Below are 13,252 nucleotides of genomic sequence, written 5' to 3'. Positions count from 1 at the left end.
TTTCAATGCGAACTAATACTGATGAGCGTAATAATATTAGTAATATTAGAGAACGCAACTACACTTTAATGCCGGTGAACGTAATCTAACACCCTGCCTTGAATATCAAGTTCTCTCTGGCGTCTACGCCAGAGAGAACTTGATAGGCTACAATATCACACAATGCATAAAGAAGGGTAACCGCCCGGTAGAGTTTTTTCAGCATTTCTTACAGTGATATAATTACCGTTAAGGATAAAACGTCACCTACCGGCGGTTTTCTGGGCGCCACACTCTGTCTCTGGTCCCACCGGGTCGTGAATGAACCTTCGTCGGTGAATACAACACATTCCCAGTCGGAGGTAATCCAATCTGCGTGGTCCTTCCCAAACTGCAGGCGTTTGGCTTTGTTGGTGCCTCGAAGCAGAGGATTCCTGCAAGCAATCCTCTTTTTGAGACCAGCTTCGTCGAGGCGGCGCGTCGCAGTCGTCTCGCACGCCCTAATGCCAAGTTCCTTCAGTACTTCCGTGACTGTTGCCTGCGGCTTCAGTGCTACTGCAGCCACAATCACACGGTCTTCGTATTCAGTTGTTGCCCGAGGTCAGCGCCTGTGCTGAGCGTCCTTCACACGGCGTTCCATCTTGAAGGCCTGAAAGATCCTGTTTGCTGCTTTTAGTGGCCTCCTTGTAGCTGATGCAATGACCTGCCTCCTGGCCCACAAAAATAAGTAATTAAACTACACATGCCCCTATCACTTTTTATCACGCCAGTGCGCAAGGCGTTCAGCATCCTACCTTTCCCTCTCGTAGTATTTTGGAGCCCATACTTACACGTATGAACTAGTACATTATCACTGCTATCTTTACCCCGGCATTCTTAAATGGTCATAGACTCGAACTCGGTCCACCGACCGAACTGATCATAGCGCTGCCACTCGGCTGAAAACCATGCAGGGGTTTTGAAGGACTGCTGCCGATTATCGCACACACAGTGACCATTTAGCCGAGGGGAATCGCTACCGTCGTCTTTTTTAACTGCACGCACGGATTCGCGCGCACGGAAACGCTCGGATTCGGTGGTTAGTGCCATGCAAGGTTGGTTTGAAATTTATCCTCGAGCGAGTCTAAACTGGTATTTCTACTTTCATTCCCAACGCAGGGACAATACAGCTGAAGCTAAGCATATTTCCATGAAAATTCACACCTTTATTCGCTGGAGAACTATAATGCTGCATACTGTGTTCTTGGAAATGTAGTCAGTTCTGGCTTAAGCAAATGCGAGTTCTACGACGAATCCACAGAGCTCGCATGATAGTGTATCACTGAATGATACAGAGTATCATTCAGTTATAGATAAAAAACAACCAAACCTTCCGCTGAGTGCATCGCCCTCACCTATGCTATATAGCTCTAGTTTAGGCGAAGCGCAACAGGCATCAAGGCGAGAGACAGAGCTTCTACGTTTCGATCGTGCTCGTGCACCACGCTCGATTTGTTACCAGCAGACGACGCGCTGCAGGCATCGCCCGTTGCGCGAGCGGTGAGGGAGCATAATCTTAGCAGCGCTTGCCCACCGGCCATGACTGGTTATTTTGTTTGCCAGTAGATGACGCCAAAAGCGGACTTGCTTTCTTTAGCTGTCGGCTGATGGCGCTGTGGGCAGCCGGCGCAGAGCGCAGGCCACGCGCTCGCGTGTTCCCTTTCATAAAGGACGACAGTGTACATTGTTTGCCTATAGTGCTGACAGTGTGTCATTGCAGTGTGTATGTCTCCACTGCTACATATTTTTATTGCATCTTGACATGAAAACAAACTTATTTTGGTATAGCACTGGTTGGTATTTAGTACTATTGTGATAGCTATATTTAGAATTTTGACATTCTTTATGTGGAAAAATTATAAAAATGTGCTAACTGAGCCTTATTGATTGTCAGTGCTGAAAAATTTTGTATTATTGCTAGCACAGGTATCAATAGCAAATATCAGCAAACTATTGTAATTCTATTTATACTCTTTCTTGATAGCCTATCGATAGTCAATTTAATCTGATTGCTATACTCCATTTGATACATAGCAGGCCAGGCAATAGTTCATCACATGAAAGAAAGATATAGGTATGCACCATCTAATTTGACGTGACCTTAAGTCTAATACATTTATGGGGTATGATTCAAAATATTCCATGTCCCAGATGTGAACCACTGACTGAGTGGTCATAGATGCGACCATAACATCCGCAAGTTGTATTAGTTTGTAGAAAGCAACTGCTCTGCGAGTGAAGACTTCTGCGGGCACTCTACTTGCCCAACTTCCACATCATGTATGAAATATATACATGTACACAGCTCAAGTCCAGATCATGTTTTCACATATTTGTTTTGGGCCCTTCCAATGATGTGTAATAACTGCCAATCATGAGCATAGTGGTGTTTATTGTAGTAGATCCAACCAGAGCCAACAGTGTGCATCGAAAGAATGTCAGCAAAAATTTGTTTGGCTGGCCTAGTGTAGAAGCAATATAAGATGGTGGCTTGAGGTCCATTGCAATGTCAGCATTATGTCAAGTGTTTAATACTGAAGGAGTGTGCTGGACTCGGCAGGTTGCTACATCATTAGGGCAAGTGTCAGGATTGGGGGCTTAATCCCATCGTCCGTGGACCTTTGCCAAGATTGGAGTACGGCATGAATTCGGAGGTAGCTGGCCCATGCCATCGTCCAACTTATTTACGCTGAGATCGTTGATGAAGTGAAGAACTGCTTCTCATCGAGAACGAGGAAAAGGGTTTATTTACAGAAATTAAATCAGTCTAACATGACTGCTTGAGAAAAAGAGTAACAGTTCAACATGACTGCATGAGAGAAGTGACTCAGTCTAACATGACTGCTCAAGAGAAGTGTCCTCAGCATTCGCACAACCACAGTTTTTATACACTCGATCCGCCGGTCCTACGACGCCTACGACGCGGCGACTGTTCGTTTACTCATCACCACCTCGCCGCTGCGCTGCTGATCAGTTTACAGACACAAAGGCACACACATTCCGAAACCCAAGCGACGGCGTTGAAGAGGGTGCCGTTCCGGAAAGTATCGACGCCGATCGAGGGTCGATCGTTGTTTTGCCTCTGCCGAAACGTGAGAAGCGCAAAAATACGTCGTTCCCGCGGCAGCTTGTCCAGGCGTGTCAAATCAGCTCCGCGTTGGGGAACTCTGGAATCATTGTCCACACACCGAACTCGTCCCGTCACAATGTCGATGGGGCTGGAGGAAGGAAGCGGGTTTTCAGCACAAAGGCCGCTTCTTTGAACGCCTCCCAGCTGCAGCGACGGAGAGGGAGAGGTGCGCGTCTTGCACCCCTTGTCGTAATCGGGTGGCAAGGTGGCAATCTTGCTTAGCGGCTCGCCAGTCTTGACAGCACCTCCATGGCCCGGAAAGTCTCGACTGTCTAGCGCTGACAACCGCTAGGCAGGAAGAGAACGGCTGCTGGTCATGGGGGGATTGATGTCTTGCCTCGCAGCGACCACTTGTGCCTTGATGTCACCGCCCCAAAACATCCAACAAGGACAGGCAACTGCAAAATGAACCCCACAACACGGCTCTGCGCCGAGATGACGTGCATTGGCTCTCACTTTAGACTCGCTAGGCTTCAAAAAAACAACAACAACATAAGTGCAGAAACAAAAAAAATGCTACATTTCACTATGCCAATTTCTGAAGCAAATTCCTGCTGACAAATTCAGCAATTATTGGAGGGAATTCTGCCAAATGAGAGGGGATTTTCTTCGCCTAAAGAAAAGCTAACACTGGTAACCCTAAAATTTAGGCGGGACCCTCAAACGCAGAATTCAAATTAGCCTGCTCAAACCATCCGCATTGCTATGCAACTTTCCCTTCTTATATCTAACGGAGAAGTTGTACTCTTGGAGAGTGAGGCTCCATCGGAGCAAGCGGCCGTTTTTGTGTGACATTTGATTGAGCCACGTCAGAGGACAGTGGTCGGTCTCGAAGATGAACTTCGCTCCGTACAAGTAACACGACAACTTCTGGGCGGCCCAAACCAAACAAGCGCATTCCTTCTCTGAAGCGCTGTAGGCTTCCTCTCTTACATTTAGTTTACGGCTGGCGTAGAGGATAGGATGCTCCTCGTTATCGTCGCCGACCTGACTAAGTACCACGCCCATACCTCTGTCGCTTGCGTCGCATTGAACTATGAATTCCTTTGTGTAGTCTGGCGCGCGAAGCACAGGGCGAGAAACCAATAGCGTTTTCAAACTTTGGAAAGCGTTCTCTTTGTCCTTATCCCAGTGTACGTTACTCGGTGCTCCCTTTCGGAGGGCGTCTGTTAATGGACTTGCCAATTGCGAGTAATTCGGAATGTACCGTTGATAGTACCCCACAAGTCCCAAAAATGAACGAAGATCCGTTTTCGTGCGCGGCTGAGAAAAATCTCCAATCGTCGCTATTTTCAGCTCAGCCGGCCGTCTCATGCCCTGACCGACAACATGGCCCAGATAAGTAACCTGCGAACAACCAAACCTACACTTTTCCGCTTTCATCGTTAAGCCGGCTTCCCTCAACCGTGAGAACACCTGTTTGAGGTGCGATACGTGTTGTTCCCAGCTGTCCGAAAAAATGGCCACATCATCAAGATAAGGTAAGGCGAACTCCTGCAAGTCCTTTAGGACAATATCCATTAACTTAGAGAAGCTAAACGGCGCGTTCTTCAGCCCGAAGCTGAGTGCGAGAGGGCGAAAAGTGCCTACAGGCGAGATGAATGCGGCATAGCGGCTGGCACTTTCTGAAAGGGGAACTTGCCAGTACCCCCGCACGAGATCTATAGTTGAAATGTATTTAGCAGCGCTAACTCTTTCAATTCGTTCCTCAATGTTGGGTATCGGGTACAGCTGATCCCTAGTGATGGCATTTAACTTCCTGTAGTCAACACACGGACGAGGGTCCTTGTTAGGGGTTTCTACGAGTATTAGCGGTGACGTGTAGTCACTCTCAGCGGGCTCAATAACTCCCAACTCTAGCATGCGCTGTATCTCTGCCTCCATAATCTCTCTCTGTCTTGGAGACACCCTGTAAGGTTTTGATCTTACTGGTTCGGCAGAGGTCAGCTCAATTTCATGCGTTATCAGTTCGGTTCTACCCGGCCGATCGCTGAATCTGTCGAGATATTCCCCTAACACCCCTTTTAGCTCATCTAGCTGCTCGGGTTTTAGAGCGTGCGAGCTTACCGAGTGCTCTACTACTTCTTCTAGGCCGATTTCAGAGTTGGAGGTCGCCCTATATTCGTCAAACTTGGTACTAGTGCCATCCGGCTCTTTGACGGTATAGTTAACGACTCCGCTCCGCTCTACATACGGCTTCATCAAATTACAGTGATATATCCTCACTTCCTTCCTGCGACCGGGCATTCTCAAAGCATAGTTAGTATCTGAAAGTTTGTGCAACACTTTAACGGGCCCGTCCCAGTGAACTTCAAGCTTGTTCTTTCTTGAAGGTTTGAGGATCATTACCTGGTCTCCGGCGTTAAACGTACGAAGCCTCGCATTCTTGTCATAATAGAATTTGGCGTTCTTTTGAGCTAGTGCCATGTTCTTTCCGACTAGTTCTTGGGTTGCGCTTAGCCGCTCCAGTAAATTTAGCACGTATTCAACCACGGTTGGACTCTCCCCTCTTTCCTCCCACATCTCTCTTAACATTCTCATAGGAGACCGGAGTGTCCTCCCATACACTAGTTCTGCTGGTGAGAACCCTGTCGCCTCATGTGGAACCGTTCGCAAAGCAAACAAAGTTGCCGGCAGACAGTTCTCCCAGTCCTCCTTGTGCTCGTAACAGAGCGCACGCTCAACTCGCTTAAGCACCGAATGCCACCTCTCTACACTGTTTGACTGAGGGTGATAGACAGAACTGTGTATTAACTTTACCCCGCACTTTTGCAAGAATGTGGAAGTCAGTGCGCTCGTGAATACTGACCCTTGATCTGCCTGAATTTCGGCTGGAAACCCAACTCGTGCAGACACTGTCAAAAGCGCGTCTACTACTTCGGTGGAGCTGAGCACTTTCAAAGGGATTGCTTCTGGAAACTTGGTAGCCGGACACAGCATGGTAAACAAGTACCTGTAGCCTGATTTTGTTTTTGGAAGAGGCCCTACCGTGTCTATTACAAGTCGTCTGAAAGGCTCTGTTATTAAGGGCACTACCTTCAGTGGAGCTTGAGCATTTTCAGCCGAAAGCGCCGCGATCTTACGAGCTTGGCCTCGGGTCAATGCCTGTACTATGCCCTCTCCCAGTTTGAGCCCTCTGTCACGCAGTAACTGATTCGAGCGATTCAAAAAGATGTAGGGATACTGCAGTGACAAAAATTTGGAAACTGCAGCCTCAGTCTCTAGCTCCCCGAATGGTCCACTGATTTTGACTTTGGCCATGGGCAGACACACGCTGTGTTCTTCTACAACCTGTTTTATCCATGCTACTTCTCCAGTGAAGTCATCTACCATCACGTAAGACGGATGGACAATGTCCAGCGTGGCGGCACTGTCTCTTAGCACTCGGCATGGTTTTCCATTAACTTGCAGGTCGTGGAGATATGGACTTAAAAGTTCCATATTCTCATCTTTTTCCTCCACGTAGGAAAAAACTACGCTAGATTTCTCGCAGTTTACAGCTATATGTCCCAGTTTGTGGCATTTGTAACAGCGAATTGGTCTAACAGATTCGAATTTTCTTTTCTGTTCTTTTTGTGCGGTTTCTCCGTTAAGTTTCTCCTCGCTCTTTTCTGCGGGCTTTTCCGCCATGTCTACAGGCTCGGATCGTCTAGTTTGCGCACCCTTTTTGAACGGAAATGGTTTCCGCGGTCCATTTCGACAGTCCCAGTTTCCCTCCTCGGCGTTCAACTTTCTACGGGTTGCGTACTCTTCGGCTAATTCAGCCGCCCTTTCCACAGTGTTTACATTACCTCTGTCTTGCACCCACAGTTTCACAGCTTGGGGGATGGTTTTGTAAAACTGCTCTAGACACATGCATTCAATGATCTTGTCTCTGCTGTCGTACGCTTCCGCGCTTTTAAGCCACTCGACTAGGTTGGCCTTTAAGCTATATGCAAACTCCGGATAGCCCTCGCTATCTTTCTTGCCTGTGCTCCTAAACCTTTGCCGAAAAGCTTCGGCTGAAAGGCGGTATTTCTTCAGGAGACTAGCCTTAACTTTTGCATAATCATATGCATCCTGCACACTCAATCTGGCGATTACTTCCGCCGCCTCACACGGCAACATAGACAGCAACCGCTGTGGCCATGTACTCGGGCCGAAGTTCATCTTTTCGCAAGTCCTTTCAAAATTGCTTAGGAACAAGCCTATGTCGGTCCCGACCTCAAATGGCTTTAATAGCCTGTCCATGCGGTACGATTCTGCCTAACTTGATCGTCCCAGAGCGCCTTCACTTCCATGAGACATCTCCAAACGTTTGCTTTCAAGTTCCAGTTGCATTTTTCTTAACTCGCGATCTTTATCGCGTTCCTCTCTCTCTTGTTCTTTTCTCTCTCGTTCTTCTCTCTTTTTCAGAAGTTCAAACCCCATTTCAATTTCTTCCTCACTGGCCTTTTCGGAAATTAGCTCCAATAATTCCGATTTGAGCATTTCCTTGCGTACATCTAGGCCCAGTTCCTCACCAACAATCAACAACTCGTCTCTCAGCAGTGTCCTTAACTCCATGACTGCTGCTTTACTGCCTTGATTCTGCTCTCTAAATCTAGCTAGGAAAACACAACCTAGCTAACACACAACAATCTAGCTTCCCTACTGTTCTAAACAGAACAACCACAAAATGAAGCCTAGAGAGTCAAAGCAAAAACCAAGCACTCACCGCAGATACAGCACCATGTCGCAAAGTCCATCTCACCGCTGTCAGCCAGTTGTCAGGATTGGGGGCTTAATCCCATCGTCCGTGGTCCTTTGCCAAGATTGGAGTACGGCATGAATTCGGAGGTAGCTGGCCCATGCCGTCGTCCAACTTATTTACGCTGAGATCGTTGATGAAGTGAAGAACTGCTTCTCATCGAGAACGAGGAAAAGGGTTTATTTACAGAAATTAAATCAGTCTAACATGACTGCTTGAGAAAAAGAGTAACAGTTCAACATGACTGCATGAGAGAAGTGACTCAGTCTAACATGACTGCTCAAGAGAAGTGTCCTCAGCATTCGCACAACCACAGTTTTTATACACTCGATCCGCCGGTCCTACGACGCGGCGACTGTTCGTTTACTCATCACCACCTCGCCGCTGCGCTGCTGATCAGTTTACAGACACAAAGGCACACACATTCCGAAGCCCAAGCGACGGCGTTGAAGGGGGTGCCGTTCCGGAAAGTATCGACGCCGATCGAGGGTCGATCGTTGTTTTGCCTCTGCCGAAACGTGAGAAGCGCAAAAATACGTCGTTCCCGCGGCAGCTTGTCCAGGCGTGTCAAATCAGCTCCGCGTTGGGGAACTCTGGAATCATTGTCCACACACCGAACTCGTCCCGTCACAATGTCGATGGGGCTGGAGGAAGAAAGCGGGTTTTCAGCACAAAGGCCGCTTCTTTGAACGCCTCTCAGCTGCAGCGACGGAGAGGGAGAGGTGCGCGTCTTGCACCCCTTGTCGTAATCGGGTGGCAAGGTGGCAATCTTGCTTAGCGGCTCGCCAGTCTTGACACAAGAACAAACAGCGCTAGGATGTTGTCTGTCCTCACTTCATCCCGTCCTAGCGTTGTTTGTTCTCGCCCTAATAAATAATACTGTTTTGTTTGCTTATTTGTTTGTTTACTTACTTAATGCGATGCATTCTTTGCAAACCTCAGGCACTTTGTGCCTATCTATCTATCTATCTATCTATCTATCTATCTATCTATCTATCTATCTATCTATCTATCTATCTATCCATCTATCCATCTATCCATCCATCCATCCATGCATCCATCCATCCATCCATCCATCCTCTTGCATCGTGATGCCATCATGGTCATTTCTTCAACAGGGTATATATCAGAATAGAAAGGGGCATGACATGCATGCATGCATAACATGACTGATATGTTAGACATGATATATTAGTCAAGGTATGTATGTCATGAAACAGTGTGTGTTAATGATGTGATGCTGTTGAGGTCATTTCTTTAACTAACTCGGTATATATCAGATTATGAATGACAGGCATGCATGACCTGACATGGATGCTATGACATAAATGTTACGACGTTAATTACGCATATCATGACCTGAATGGCATGGACTGCGTGGCCTGTCACGTGCGTCATGACAGTAGTGACAAGACATGCATGCTTTTATCATAGTATATATGTCATGACAAACAGTATAAATAACATTGATCATGGTTATTTATTTAACTTGATGCATATCTGCATATGAATGACATGACATGCGGGAATGACCTGACGTGAATGAATGTGTCATGCCATGTCATTCTTGTCATGTCATGATGCATGTCTCGTCACACAATCAGGTTAAAGAAACGGCCACAACGCCATCACTTCACGTCATTTCATTCATGTTATGGATATCTAGATGCATAACTTGTTAAAAAAATAGCCCTGACATGAATGACAATCATGTCGTGACATAAATGACATGCATTTCTTTGACTGGATATATTCTGGATATACGTGTCATGACACACATGCATTACATGAATGACGCCATGACATGCACGTCGTAGCATATGCCATGAATGCATATTACAGCATGTTTGTATGTCAAGTCATGACAAGATTCCCATGAATGTCATGCCATGCGTGACAATAATGACATAGATTCATGACACGCATGCATGCATACACGGCATGACATTATTACGATTACAAAATTTGTGTCGACCTGGTGGACCAAGTTGTCTACTAACTTGGGCTGGCGGCTATATGCTTGTCTTCATGATTGGTGCATTGTCATTTGAGCTTCGTATTCCAACCCTTGCCTTTGATCCTTGCGTACTACCTGTGCTTGAGCTATTCCAACATTCCAAAATCAACACTCATGAGAAAGTTGCATCCCACGAGCGCATTGATTTCAGACCGCTGTGCGCCACCTCCTCGTTCCTTCTGAAGGGCTTGTACTGGACTTTCGTGGCCCTTCTCATCGTTACCAGACTGCTTCATCAAACATTGTGGCCTGCTGTTTCATGGTGCACATAGTGTCCGAATGCGACAGCACTGCACCACTACGGCAATGTCATTGCAGCTTGGCCAAGATGAGCAGTGCACATTGCCACTCATCCAAATGGCTATAAAAGGATACAGGCTTCAGATGGGGCCATAGTTTCGTGTCAAGCTGTTCTTGTCCTGCAAGTGATACCACATATGGCCATCAGTGGGCATTGCGTTTCGGCGTTTCTTACCCATCTCACACCTCTATGCAGCTCAAGCTCAGTCACATGAATTCGATCATTCGTTGAAATCATGCAAGCGTTGTTACCACCATCGTAGTCTTGCTGCTGTTGTCACATACTCACGTTAATTATAGTTCACGTTACTCACGTCACACAAATAAATACTGGATCTAAGCAAACATATTGCTTAACCTGGTAGCGCTTTGAGGGACCCCGAACCATGCTGTATAGCCAGCTGCCTGCAAAAGGATTCGCATAATGTCGATTCCTAAAGTGCGTGGGATCTCCACAATTTTCTATTTATTAATTTACTTGCTCATTAATTCATTGTAACATCAGGGTTTTCATAATACAAAGGGGAAGGGTAAAGAACAGTAAATGTCTTATAAAAAATTAATGCAAAGCACTTATCCTTACAGAAAATGAAACAATAAAACAAGTAATAAAAGCAAATGTTGGATGCAATCACCGCCGCTGCTGGGGCTGATACCGTGTTTGTATGGTGGGATATGACACCACTTGTGAGAGTGCGGGCACAGTTTAGAGCAACTTATTATGCAGTTCAGGTTTTCTTTTTTTGTCTTCCTTTTCTTTTTTGCAGCAAACATTAAGCCTCATCCTCGACTACCAGGAGTATGCAGCCAAGGCTGGGGTCCACTTTTGAATTAGAGTGTTTGTCTAGAAAGTAGTGAAAGGTGCTGTGCTTGAACAAATTCAGAGACCAAAGCTTTTATTTGCCATCTTAAATTTGAAGTGTCTTGTAAGATCATCTGCACTCAAGGCATAAACAATGCCAAAGCACACACAATTAGGTCATTTCTGCTTACCAAGCCAAAATATTCTCTTGATTTCACTTCAGGCTTTCATCTTTTTGGTTATTTGCTGTAGTAAAAGCAGAAAACTGTGATCGAGTCCAATGCTGTCTGTGTTACTGAGCACAGACACACATCACGAATGAGTTACAACACTGGTTAATGAGATACTGATCATGAATGCCAGCACAGCATTTCGTCTCGCAGACAGGACAGACATACAGACAGTCTCAGTAAGGTGGCTCACCTCGCTTGCACATTTGCTCTTGACACCGACAGCATCGAAAAAATAAGACGGTTTTATCAAAGCACAAAATACTTGTAGAAACAATAATCATGTTAGCAAAAAAAAAAAGTTGCAGTTTCGCCTGAAAGGCAAAGCATTGATAGCTAAGTATTAGGCAACTACATAAACAGTTTAACAGCCGTAAGTATAAATTGTAGTAAACACTCGCTTACTAATTAAATTAACAAGCATGGGGTCATGCACGTAGGGAATAGATCTCACTCGATGACCACGAACACTTTCCAGTGACGTCTTGTGGATAAGCATCCACTGACAGGACATCCTAGGAATGCGTTGAATTCGTCCTGCGGATGTCTCTCACATGATCGTTTGGCCGCAGTTTTCGTGTCATCCCTTGCATGTCCACGAGAGACATCATTAGGACATGTGCCATACATTTTATGGACATATGTCAGTCCCTTTTGCACAGTGCTATAATGTCCATTGCAGTCGCAGCAAACACTGTGACAAACGCCCATGCATCATGAGCAGATATATTTTGTGCACACATTAAGTTGGTCGAAGTTTATATATTCCCCATTCTTCTAGGCCTTCAATCAAGTGCAGGCAGCTTATTGAACGAACTGAGGTTTTGAGAGTAAATTGTATCTTAAAATCCATAAAGTATGACGCACACACAAGCTGCAAACATGATAGCTTCAGATTGTTATTCGAACATGTAAGAAAACGTAATTTGTTACGAGGTAACTTAAAGACAAAGCTTGAATTAGAGAACAAATATTCATATGTATGCCAAAATAGGTCCATGCGTGATATCTTTGCGACGTCTGTGGTAAGATATTCAAAACTGGACGTCTGGCAGATGTACTATTTGTCACTGAAACTGTGCATGGACATTGGGACATGATTCGGATGTCCCACGGACGAAGTGTTTTCACTGGGTTGCTGTCCGTTGGCATGATAAACAGTATGAGCAACATGAAGCGAACACTTCATGCTGCCTCTCACTTCACCACGTCTTGTAAAATTGAGATTACGCAACCTGCAACACTAGGCATGCGGGAACACAGCACACATGAAGCCACCAGCCATATCAGTTTCAGGGTGTCTACCAACCGGGAAAACCGGGAATTCTCAGGGATTTTGAGTAGTCTGGAAAAAGTCAGGGAAAACTCGGGGAATTTAGGCCTCTATCAGGGAAAATTAGCGGCAATTTTATTGAAAAGGTCGAAAGTCGCGGTAATGCTGGCTTGAGCAACAGACCGGAATCGTAATGAATCGTCTTAGACGCCCTGTCGTCGGCTGGAGGAGTTGCCAGTGTGCACTCAACGACCGACTTTCCATTTCCCGATGATTTGGACGGCTTCGCGGCACCGCCATGTACCCCATAGATTCAAGATATCAGAACGTGTGAAATTTCGGACGCAAGAACTCTTCGCCGTCCGATTTTCCGGACGTTTTGCCCTGACCGCAGGTCCGAAACGGCAATAATCAAAGGCACCACCGCCGCCGTTTTGATTACTTCGCCACCTCGAACCGGCACTCTCGCACACGGATCCGCTGGCAGCCGTTGCCACCACTGCGGCAACGCTAGGCCTAGCTGCTTCGACGTTCGCTATGAAGCTTCTTGCCGTTGGGTGCCGAGTTATTTATTGAAAGAACTAGCTGCTGTCATCAATGGCACAGACTCCGCCTTTGGTTTCCTCGCTATTGGCTTAGAAACTTGGCAAACACAGCGCGTTGCATAAGGCCGGTTCCCGAAAGTTAGCTTCGCCTCTGTACAGAAATGTTACGTGGTGAAGCATACGCAAAAGTATTGCAGTGAAGCATAAC

At 46.3% G+C, this 13,252-nt stretch overlaps 1 protein-coding gene across 4 annotated transcripts in view; it reads left to right on the top strand.

The window, feature by feature from the left end:
* The window catches only part of Unc-115a (Uncoordinated 115a), a 513,253-nt gene that overhangs the window by 452,936 nt on the left and 47,065 nt on the right, over nucleotides 1-13,252 (top strand). The window contains exon 22 of one of the 4 annotated variants that reach the window (XM_070531408.1): nucleotides 10,962-11,039. The exons of the other annotated variants lie outside the window; for them this stretch is intronic. Within the exon in view, the coding sequence (XP_070387509.1) occupies nucleotides 10,962-11,024 (63 nt within the window). The 3' untranslated portion in view covers nucleotides 11,025-11,039. Of the gene's footprint in view, nucleotides 1-10,961; nucleotides 11,040-13,252 lie in introns of those variants that run through there. 4 annotated transcript variants of the gene reach the window in all.

This window comes from Dermacentor albipictus, chromosome 1 (assembly GCF_038994185.2).
Source record: "Dermacentor albipictus isolate Rhodes 1998 colony chromosome 1, USDA_Dalb.pri_finalv2, whole genome shotgun sequence".
NCBI lineage: Eukaryota > Metazoa > Arthropoda > Arachnida > Ixodida > Ixodidae > Dermacentor > Dermacentor albipictus.
Note: the sequence above shows the minus strand (reverse complement) of the source record. Positions and strands in the feature narration are given on the sequence as shown.